This window comes from Cryptomeria japonica, chromosome 5, assembly GCF_030272615.1.
Source record: "Cryptomeria japonica chromosome 5, Sugi_1.0, whole genome shotgun sequence".
Lineage (NCBI taxonomy): Eukaryota > Viridiplantae > Streptophyta > Pinopsida > Cupressales > Cupressaceae > Cryptomeria > Cryptomeria japonica.
Genome location: NC_081409.1, coordinates 860,796,851 through 860,809,327, shown reverse-complemented (window position 1 = coordinate 860,809,327; position 12,477 = coordinate 860,796,851). Strand labels below are relative to the sequence as shown.

Sequence of the window (12,477 nt, the reverse complement as noted above, 5' to 3'; positions counted from 1 at the left end):
TAAAATTGAAAAGGAAAAGGATAAATTCTTTGAGGACAGAATAAAGAAGTGCACAGAACACATAAATACACTATTATCGACACTGAATACTATAATTTTAGAATATAAAGAGATGTACAGAGAAACATGCAAACCACATCTTTTGACAAAGGACACAGAAAAGGAAATAAGCAGAGTACAGAAAGAAATAGATGACATAGCTGATAACATAATTGGTTCATCTGAACCTATATCAATTATTGAGCAAGAAATAGCAGGTTTTGAGGAGAAATTGGAGAAATTTGAGAAAGAGAAGGCAAGGATTAAGGCTAATGCCAGAGAACTTAAGTATAAACTTGGTCCTAAGTTGGACAACCTTATCTCTCTAAGAAATGAGATCTCTAAGGAATTACTTCAAGGAGAAAGATCATCGGAAGAGCACATGCATCATCTCACCGACATGATCCAACAGACTGAGGCAATCATAAACGACAGCAACAAATTCATGCAAAGTTTAAATTTGGTTTTGGCAGACATATTTCAGATTGTAACCAACCGGTTACAAACTTTGAGGTGAAATTTTTGCACTCATTTGACAATTTTTTACAACCTTTGTCATTGATGTCAAAGGGGGAGTAGTGGATAGAGAAAAATGATTAATCAGAGGAGATCATCTGCTCAGGGGGAGCACATCTTTTTGGTAAATTTTTGGACCCCGGTTTTTGGATTTTTCTCACGAGTGTTGCCATCAATGCCAAAGGGGGAGATTGTTGGCATTCTACACTCTTATGAGAATCGTTGGTGTTGTCATTGATGGCAACCATCTAGAAACCTTCTGGCACTCATCTGGTAAATCCACCGGCAGGAACCGACACCGACATAGACATCTACATACACCGGCAGACACTTCACTGGTAGCGGCAACAATGCATACCGACACCCCAGTCAACAAGGAATAAAGTTTTGTTTATTGTATTTAATTGTAATTATCTTTTGTAAAGCCAACATGGCATATTGTAAAAGAATCATATATATGTATGAGATCTTATAGGTCATTTTGAGTAGGAAGGTATATGCATCGAGAGAATATATGGATGATATTTTGTATAAGGAGATATAGTTGACATCGAAGGTTTTGGTTATAGAATGAGCTTAAACCGGTACTGAACTTGGCATAGTTGATGCTGATTTGAAGAAAGTACATTGTATTGGATTTTATAATCCACTTTTGTAGTCAGTGTGCCTCTTATTGATCAGTGAGCTCTAAGAAGTTGGCCTTCCTGCATGTGCAGGCCCCTCTTTGTAAGTAATATTTATTCATTGGCCAGTGAGTGAATATTGTGGGTCACAAATCCCACTGAGGTTTTTCCCACACCGGGTTTCCTCGTTAAACATCTTGTGTTATGGTGTGTTTTCTATGTTGTCTTTATTGTTCCTATTTACTGCATTAATTCTTATTTACCGATACATTGTTTTGGAATGCAAAGTTCTTAATAAGGTTAAATATTCTGCTAACCGATTAGATACTGATTCACCCCCCCCCCCCTCTCTCAGTATCTTTGGGACTATCATTAATCCTAACATACTACTCATCTAAATTCTAAATGGAAGTGTACATTTAGCATTAAATTTTGGACAAAAATGAGTGCACAAACTTGGAAATCAAAAATTGATTTTGATACTCAAGAACTAGCTTGGAAAATCTTACATTGCAAGCTACTTGTAGGGGATAGATTGAAGTGTATTGGTTGAACCAGCTACTTGTCCTTTTTGTCCTTGTGTTGAAAGCATGAAACATATTGTTCGAGATTGCACTCAAGCTAAAAAGCAATGAACTGCTATTTTTTAAAAACTTTTAAGCCATTTTTTGTCATGATTTGAACTGGAAGGAGGCTATTTTTAGTTATGGTATGCATAATAATTTTGTAGCTGATTTGATTGGACAAGTCATTTTAAAGCATATTTTGAAATGAGATGTAATGCTATGTTTTCAACCAACTTTCATCATGCAACTATTATTCTATGGCTTTACTATGGCATCTTTCTTTAGGTGGCTTCCCTTTTCTTGTAGTCCCAGGTTTTGAGCAAAAAGAATTTGGATGTTGTGAACAAGCTTTAGCTAATCAAAGAATGGTTATCTAGTTTTTGTATTAAGTATCATAGAATCACAAAGCTCATGTTTTGCTCACTCGAGCATCCATGTTACAAACTTATTACAAATACTAGCTCCTTTTGAGCACCAAACTAGAAACAACAATTGGAAGACCAAGGGTCACAACTTAGAAATCCACTTTAAACAATGTGACAAATACAACCAATGGAAGACCAAGAGTCACAACTTAGAATTCTACACAAAGGTGTCCCTCACAGGAGTTGAACTTGGGTCTCCACATTGAGAACTCAATGCTTTAACCAACTAAGCTCAACCCCTTGGACATGGTTATCTAGTTTCAAAACTTGTATGCTCTTGATGAGAATCAAGGTTTATGTCAAGTTATGAAATGAATTATAACCTTACCTCAACCATTCTTTAACTATATTGTTCACTGTATTTTCTTATTTCATTTCAGCTACCTGTTGGTAGCTTCATTACGTAATTGCATTGTTTCAATTCAAAAAAAGAATCACTATGTATCTCTAAAAACCTTTTCTTTTAATTTAGATTAATATATAATATAATATAGAGATATTTTATTAGAGATTTTGAATATTATGTTTGGTTTGATAAATATTTGGGTATTGAGATCTATATTTGTAAGATAATACATGTTGGTCATAGCTCATCTAGATTTTGTGTGTAGAATTTAATGCATGCAATAACAAAAAAAATTAGTTTTGAGTTGAATATAATTATTGAAAGTTCCCTGGGTTGATTGGATGAAATAATGATGAGGTAAAAATATAACAAGAGAAAGGTATACAAGATATCTAATGAACATCGAGAGATATTTTTTTTGTAGTATAAGAAGACCTCGAGGCATCAAAAACATGAATTGAGGCACATTATTGAAATGATATAATTTTATTAGTATTATGTGAACACTCTTAATATACCATTAATTTGTTAAGTGAATCCCTTAAGACATTTTGTAAGGTCAAGTCTGAACTTGGTGGATTATTTCATAATTTTTGACTTGACTCAAACTAAAGAAGGTACAAGATTAATGTAGAATCTAAGACAATTTATTGGTATAAGAATCATATAATTCCTAAAGTAAAAAAAAGTCTAACTTTAGAATCTTTATCAATGATACTCACTCTTCAATCATCTAAATAAACCTGTTTTCTTTTTATTTACTTTTCACATTTGATCAATACATTATTAAAAACATCTAACATAATAATTATTCAAAACATTAATTAACAACTAAATCGATTTCTAATAAGTATCTATAAGAATTAATTATTTTCCTATACATAATCATAAATCCAAAAAATTCATTTTATTTATTTTTAATTCCTTTAATCTAAAGCTCATTCTTTTCCTATCATACTCTTGGCAATTGACACTCATTCGACAAGGGTTTATGACATTATGGGTTGTCATTGATGGCAACTCATCATCTCAGGGTGAAAGGTTTCAATAGTTGGTTAACCAACATGCATTACCTAACCGGTATTGGTACTCACATTGTTCTACACTGGCACCGACATTGGTATTCACTTCGTACCCGGCTAAGTTTTCATCCGGGTAACTGGTCCTAATCTTGGTAACGTGTACATAGGTCCCAGTAATGGATAGGACCCAACTAAGGAAATCTTTTGGTCACAGTTATGTCTTCATAGATTTTGGTGGTAACGTGTGATTACTGACATGGTCATTGGATTTATGTTTGATTTTCATTATGTTCCGATAGCTGACTTCTTTATATTTCTTGTTGAAGACGAAATGGTTAAATTAGATGGATATTTAAGAAGATCACCTCAATGATAGATTAGATATAGATGTTAGATGGTATGCGAGATTTTGATTGAGAATATTTCAGTGAGTTTTGGTATGTGATTGGAAGTGACTATGTGCAGTTTCACGTGCACAGCCTAACCGGTAGCAGAATAGAGTATCAAGGAACCAAAATACAGAGAAGGATATCAAAGTATTCATCAGAACATATCCATCATGGTCAGATGCTATTTATAAGTTCATTTTCATTTGTAAACACTTGTAAGTGTTCTGTAAGTTAGTGAGACTTCCTATATTTTGTGTTTGGGTAGTGAGCTCTAGACGGCTGGCCTTTCTGCATGTGCAGACCCTTTTATGTAATATTTGTATACCTTGATCAAGTATATCGATATTGTGGGTATCAGCCCCACCGTGGTTTTTCCCTTTGCAGGATTTTCCACATATAAATCTTGGTGTTATGGTGTTGCCTTTTATTGTGTTATTTTGTTTATGAATTCTAATTTTATTTACTGTTAACCAGTTAATAACGAATAAGTTCAAAACACATTATAGAATGAACATTGATTCACCCCCCCTTCTCAATGTTCTTGGATTCCAACAATTGCTATCAGAGCTTGGTTCCTCGGAAGAAGTTTAACCACTTGAGGAAGATTTGAAATTTGGAATCAATGGAAACTAGTCTGTAGCAACAACTTAGACTTACTCTTGAGGATCTTAATAATTTACAGATGGAGAATAGTAAACTGAAAAATGAATTGAAGAAATCTCGCGAACACATCATTTCTTTGCAAGGAAAGCTTTCAGTTGTCAAGGCTAAGAGAAGAGAACTTTGTGATCAAATGCAAAATCAGAGTAGTGATGAGGAAGATGCTATGAAGGATCATTTTTAGAAACCTACTCAGGAGAATACTGTCTTTAAGAATGAGATGCAAGCCGTAACTATGAGGATGTGCAAGGAGATTGAGGATAGAAAGAAAAATGAAGAAAACCTAGATCAAGCATTGAAGGATAGATCCAAGGAATGCAACAGATTGACTCATGAGAATGATATGCTGAAACTTGAGTTGACCTAGTCTCGAAACAATGAATAGGAACTTGAAAGATAGATTATTATCATGAGAGATGATTTGGTTATTGCAAATGAGTACAAGGAAAAGTTCAAGGATAGCTTTGCTAAACTTGATGAACTGCTAAATAATCAGAGAGATGCTAATGACAAAAGAGGTCTTGGTTATGAGGAAGGAGAAAGCTTCGGTACTGCACAACAAGATACATCAACCGAATAGAAGTAAAATCATGTCAACCAGAACCAGAAATCACTAGTAAGACATCCTAATGCTCACAAATTCAATGTTACATGCTTTATTTGCAATAAATATGGTCATATGGCTGGTTAGTGCAGAAATAGGAATAATCATAAAAATGCATCATTCACCGGTCTTGGAAATGTAATATTTCATGCATATAGTAGATTTGGACATATGGCTAACCAATGCAGATCAAAAGGAAATCAAGTAAATCAAGGAGTTAACAAAGCAGTACAAAAAAATAATATTGTTTGTTATGCATGCAACAAGATTGGACATATAGGTAAATATTGCAAAAGTAAGAATCCACCAGCAACTAATGGTAACACAGATGAGAAGGGAAAGGAAAAAGTGGAATACATCTAGAAGCAACATGAGATGAGATGGGTGAGAAGATCTGATACACCACCAGTAAAACAACCAACAAAGTCATCAGGTCCTACATCGACAGCAGATACAATCTGTAACTAAGGCACTCAGCCTTAGGGGGAGGCAAATCATTGAAAATTTTGCAATTACCCCAAATTGGATCTATAGTCAAAATATTCTTATTACAGATAGATATTGTGGATATTTTTTGGTTTAGCGAAATCAATTGACAGATCATGTTAACTAGTAAATCCTAACCGCTATCATTTATGACAATAAAATTTAGGGTTAATGGCGATAAAAAGGGAAGTTAAATTATTTTCTTCACATAGTGATTGAGTATTCAAGCAAGAAAATTTCTACAACATTTTAGAGTTCTAGAGCGAATTGAGCGAGCACTTTCTTTCGAGCAATTTGATCTCTTGATAGCATTTTCGAGGTATTTTTCGGGTTTGATTGCAATGGCTTCATCATCCAGCATTGATACTCCCTTGGTGGTTGAGGTTAAGAACCACCCTCATCCCATTTTTAAAAAGCATCAATACAAATCCCTTTTGGACAAACTGCTAGGTGCAATTTCGAAGGTTTATCATGGAATTTTGCATACGGAGGACATTAGGGTATATATCCACTGTAACATTGAAGAAATTGGGAATTATAAGTTGTCTTGCATCTTCACCAACAACCTTATCACCAACAACTAGCTAAAACTAGAATTTGCACACTTGCAAAGGAAGGGTTTCACTCGGTTTATGGATTTCCCAACATTTGATAAGGCGAAATGGGTACGGTATGTTCTGAGCCGAATTCATGGAGAATTCATCTGGCTGGACCGGCCATATAAGATCACTGAAGAATTTATTAAGAATGTCACCTGCATTCACAAAATCAAAGGCGTTCTCGGCCCTAGATGCAAGTTGCCCAACACTGAAATGAACAAACTCACCGACGCAACCTTTGATGGAAGATCCATGAGGGTAGATGATGTCAAAGATATTGATGTTAAGTTTGCAGTAATGGTCATTGGCTACAAGGTATCTCAGTCAAACTGGTTAAACTCGGTAGCCAACAACAACATTTTGGTGGCATATCAAATGGTTAAGGAGGATGCCCATTACGATCTTTGTAGTGTAATGTCGAAGGAACTCATGTCTAACCTGCACAAGATCAAGCAAGACAAAAAAAAATACTTTCCGGTATGGCTCCTTCATAATTTGCTTGGTATTTTACTTTTTGGGTACTATGCCCAGTTTTGGAAAGACCCAGTGGGATTTTGATCGCCTGGTAGCATCGCAAATTGCTCAAATTTTGCATAGACAAGGAGATAAGGATAGCAAAGCCAATCTTTGGGCATTTTTCAAAACATTTCAAGAGGAAATGAAAAACATATCCCAGATTCCTAAATCTATAGTTTAAAACTATAAGGATACAATATGCTTTATGGTAGATAAGGATGAACGCATAATGGAAGTAGTGCAACCTAGGATAATTTGGATAATGCCAATGGGTTATGAGGTTGACGAAACAACACTGGATGCCTACGCTCAACGTCTCTTGTAGGCACCGATAGATAAAAATGAAGAAAAATTTGGAGCTGCTAAGGAAAAAGGGCTTAAAATTCATTAGGAACATGTAGCCCTGACAATACAGAAGAAGATGACCTAGTTAGAAATTGAGACATTGATTAGTGAAGGTGCTGACAGAGCCAAAGTTGAGCAGCATATCAAAATTTTGGAGGAACAAAGGAAGAAAGAATTATTACAAAAGAGAAGAGAGGAAAAACAAGCAAGGAAAGCAACTCAAGCCACACCCAATGTGGTCCCGGTTACAACTGAAACATCCAAACAACTGGCTAAACCTTCAATTGAGCCTGCTAAGGAAACATCGGTAAATCCACCCCAAAAGAAACAAAAGGCAACCTGGCAATACATGATAGTATCATCTGAGACAAAGTCTAACACTGAGGTTAAGTAAGTTCCTAAAAAGAAAGGAGTTTATGCTAGAGTGGTCAGGGAGAAGAAAGAAGAACAAAACCTTGAACCGGTTAAGGAGACTACTCGGAAGCCAAAGATCACCATAGTACATAAGAGGAAGCCCAAATTAGCTTAGCAAGCTAAACCTGAACCCAAGAAGAGAACTGGTAAGAAAAATATGAATGCTCGGGATTTAATTGAACAAATTGTAAATGATGGCAATCTTGATAATATTTCTTCATTCTTTGATAATTTTGGTGAGGAGGATAAGAAGCAAATAGAAGAAGCTATTATTTTATATCTTGATTCATTTAGCAGGGCTCTGATAGAATTGGATAAAGTTTTGCCCAAGGAACCATATGATAGATTAGAGGTCAAGAAGCTACATGCTCAATCATTGGATAAATAGATTAAGGAGGCCGAATTGGTCAACCTTTGTCCCTCAATAACACCTCTAGAAATGGATGACCTAATCAATAAAACCGGATCCAGATAATTCAACCCTAAGCATAGAATAAACAGCCTCATGTTAGACAGAATTGAAGAAATCAGAAAGTAGATAATTGATATATGGGTAAGAGTATTGTTGGGTCTTGGCTATGAGTTAAGATCTAGTTTTGTGGAATCACAAAATATTCAATTGCCTAAGGATAAGGTATGGACAGATAAACCAAGTGTAAATATTGAGAAACCGACAAGCACTGAACTGGATACCACTATATTGGTTACTGATTCTCAAGACATCCTGGTAGAGAATAAACATAAAATAGAGGATAATGAGACTGATGTAAATAAGGATATAGGTGTACATGATCCACAAGTTTTGGGTGAGGCACCAAGTGGCAAAGCCACTGGTGTGCAAGAGTTGAAAGATACAAAGGTTATTTCATGACAGACAAGGGAAATGAGACTATGGTGGAACTCTCCTCGGGCTTGGGAATTGACACCTTTGTCATAGTTAAGGAATGTTTACCACAAATTTCCATCAATCTTGATAAACCATATCATAAAATGTCATTGACAGAAAATATTTTGGTGGCAATAGCTCTTCAGGCTCAAGCTACACAAGAATTTGCCCAAGAAGAATCTAAGGACAAGAAGCTAATTGAGCACAATTTTGAATTTTTGCATCAGTTAGTCCTAGAATTTCATGCACAGGAAGGTACTATCTCTTCAGGTAAATTAGAGAAGATCATTGACTTTATTCCTAAGCAGTATGAGTCTTTATTGAAGATCTATATAACTCAAGCTAAAGAAGATTTTGTGGCAGCTTGAAAACTAACATTTTTGCACATGATTGAGACAGACAAGGTAAAACTTTAGACCTGTTTGTAGTCAATTGATGTAGCTTTAACCGAAGGAGGTACTGTTTATAAAACTTGTCTTAATTTTGATAAATTAATTGGCTCCATAGACAAGTAATTGTCGGACTGTAGGAAGAACCTAGTCTAGATTTCTAAAACCTACAACCTGGCAAATCACCTGACAAATTCTTTGGATGGCCCAATTTTGATGGTGATGGATCAGATTTTGGAATTGGAGAAGGATAGGGACAGAACAATAAAAAGAGCAAATGAGCTCAGAAATCTGATTGGTCCTCGACTTGACAATTTACTATTTCATAAAACATAATGTATCTCTAATCTGTAGAAGGAAGATCCCACTACCTCAAATGAGGGTGAACTCACAATATTGGTTCCCACTTTTTGACCAACTTTGACACTTAGATGAACATTTTGCAAAAAATCTTCACTTTCCGACACCTATAACTTTTAAATCATTAAGAATTTGAAGATGATGTAAACTAGTGATTTGTAACATCCTTTTTGTAGATTCTAAATATATTTTTTTCAAATTTTTTTGAATAAAATTTTATTGATTTTTCCATCTCTCTCAAAAGTAGTTTTTTACAGGAAACAACATTTTTTAAGAGTGATGTGCATCCCGAAACATATAAATTTTTTTCTATAAATGATAAAAACTTATCTCTTTTAAATTTTGGTTTGTAACATCAATACCTAGGGCATGCAGTTGGTTTGATAGTGATATGTTGAATATTTTTTATTTTATTAAGTTTTGAAGTCTGACTAATTATAATTTAGATATAGGTGTATGTTTGAACACATAACTTGCTCTATATATATCAAAATTAAGTTTTATTTTTTTTGTTAGAAAGAAGACATCAATACCTAGGGCATAGATATTTTTTAGAATTTTTTTGAATTAGTTTGTTATTTTTCCCAATGCATTGAACAAAGAAGTTCATGTTTGGTGAAAAACCTACATTCATTAAAAATAAAATAAAAATATATTAATAAACTTAAATATATTAAAAATTATACTATTTGGAAAGCTTATAATAAGGACTAAATCCTCAAGAAAACAAAACTTCTAAATGAATTCGTTTGACCCCTCAAAAGCTAATGTAAAATTGGTTTTTTATCAGCATTTGATAGATGCAAAGGAGACTCCATTGCAAGTATGATTTAGGAGTAGAGAGGTTCTATCCAAGAAATTTTGATCTAAGAGCCTTTGATCTAACTCTCTTCAATTAATTACTTCAAATGGGACCTCTTAAAGCTTAAATAATTATATTTTCCAAAAAATGTATGATTTCAGCAAAAATCAGGATGTACCAAAAAGTGGGAACCAACTTTGTGAGTTCACCCATGAGATAGAATATTATACCAACATTTTGAACAGTTTCATTTCTATCTTAGAATCTCTTACAAATGATTGGGATAATTACTTTTCATTTTTAAAGAACATGTATGTTGATATTTTAAAGTATGTATAGTCCTGACTCTTTTTTATTCTTGTACAAAATTCTTTATGGGCACCCTGCTTTGTCATTGATGTCAAAGGGGGAGGAGGAATAAGTGAAAAATGTATATATTTCTCAGGGGAGTTTTGGAACATTGGATATATATAGCAGATTCATGTACAGATCAGGAGATTATGTGGATGATATCATTTTTTCAGATGAGTGTTGCCATCAATGCCAAAGGGGGAGATTGTTGGCAATTGACACTCATCTGGCAAGGGTTTATGGAATTATGGGTTGTCATTGATGACAACTCATCATCTCAGGGTGAAAGGTTGCATTGGTTGGTTAACCAACATGCATTACCTAACCGGTATTGGTACTCACATTGTTCTACACTAGCACCAACATCGGTATTCACTTTATACCCAACTAAGTCTTCATCCCAGTAATTGGTCTTGATCCCAGTAATGTGTACATAGGTCTTGGTAATGGATAGGACCCAGCTAAGGAAATCTTTTGGTCCTGATTATGTCTTCATAGATTTTGGTGGTAACGTGTGATGGCCGACATGGTCATTGGATTTATGTTTGATTTTCATTATGTTACGACAGCCGACATGTTTATATTTATTTTTGAAGCTGAAATGGATCAGTTAGATGGATATTTAAGAAGATCACCTCAACGATAGATCATATATAGATGTTAGGTGGTATGAGAGCTTTTGATTGCGAATATTTCAGTGAGTTTTGGTATGCGATTGGAAGCGACTGTGTGCAGTTTCATGTGCACAGCCTAACTGGTAGCAGAACAGAGTATTAGAGAACCGGAATACAAAGAAGGATATCAGATCATTCACCGAAACTTATCTAGCATGGTCAGATCCTATTTATAAGTTCATTTTCATTTGTAGACACTTGTAAGTGTTTTGTAAGTCAGTGAGACTTCCTATTATTTGTGTTTGAGTAGTGAGCTCTAGGCGGATGGCCTTTCTGCATGTGTAGACCCTCTTATGTAATATTTGTATACCTTGATCAAGTATATAGATATTGTGGGTATCATCCCCACTGTGGTTTTTCCCTTTGCAGGGTTTTCCACGTATAAATCTTGGTTTTATGGTGTTGCCTTTCATTGTGTTATTTTGTGTATGCATTCTAAGTTTATTTACTATTAACTGGTTAATAAGGAATAAGTTAAAAACTAACATTACCAGTAGAACACTGATTCACCCCCCACGCTCAGTGTTCTTTGATTCCAACACATACTAGAAGTCATAGAAAATACATTCGTATATTCTGAATGCAAGTATTTATCTCATTTATATTAATCATCCTTTCTTTTCTCTATCTTTAGCATCATCAAAACACTAGCTAGATTAAAAAAACAAAAAAATTACCACTAAAAAAATTTAATAAGAGATATGAAATAGGACTAAAAGATTAAAATCATACCTGAGGAATGGGTAATGATGCAAGAAGTTCTAGGAAGAAATCTGTCTTCAAGTATCTCTTTGCAATTTGTGTAGGATCAACAAGAAGTTCACCACTTCCCAACAAACGTGAGGTTGGAGCAACATATGCAGTGTGAAACTTAATTATCATATTTGAAATGTAGAATAAGTCTATGATTGAACGGAAAACTGTTACAATAACCTTAAGCTTTTGATCATTTTCCATACAACCATCAACACTATCAAATGTAGGATAAAACAAGTAGAGTGGATCTAGAAGTAGAGCAACTAAAGAAGAAACAAAAAATATTCTATTCCATAGTTGAAGTAGTTCACTTCTTGGGTCCAAAATCGTCCTCCTCAATGGTTTAGAATCCTCATCATATTCTTTCAATTTTACACAATGCAATAGACCCAAATTTGCAAATCCTTGAGATGTTTCATTTTTCACCTCATGCCTCTTTTCTGATGCACACTTATGAATGTCTAAATCATGGTTAAACCTGAAAATTATAAACAAAATATTAATTTTTATTATTTTTTTATATTAACAAGTTTAATAGTCAAATATAATTTTGTGAATAAAACAAGACAACTATTTACCACTAATTTTCTACTAAAATATTAATAAAGAGATTTATGAAGTCTCTAAACATATCACAATTTCACAACCTAGATAAAACAATAAAAAGACCAAAAGAATAAAATTAAAAGAAATATTAGACTTTGAAACA

General features: G+C 34.2%; 1 protein-coding gene across 1 annotated transcript in view; it reads right to left on the bottom strand.

Moving 5' to 3' along the window:
- LOC131033832 (protein CNGC15b) overlaps positions 1–12,477 on the bottom strand; it is a 53,071-nt gene that overhangs the window by 17,961 nt on the left and 22,633 nt on the right. Inside the window, exon 3 of the mRNA XM_059221130.1 lies at positions 11,745–12,246. Coding sequence (XP_059077113.1) covers positions 11,745–12,246 — 502 coding nt within the window. The remainder of the gene's footprint in view (positions 1–11,744; positions 12,247–12,477) is intronic.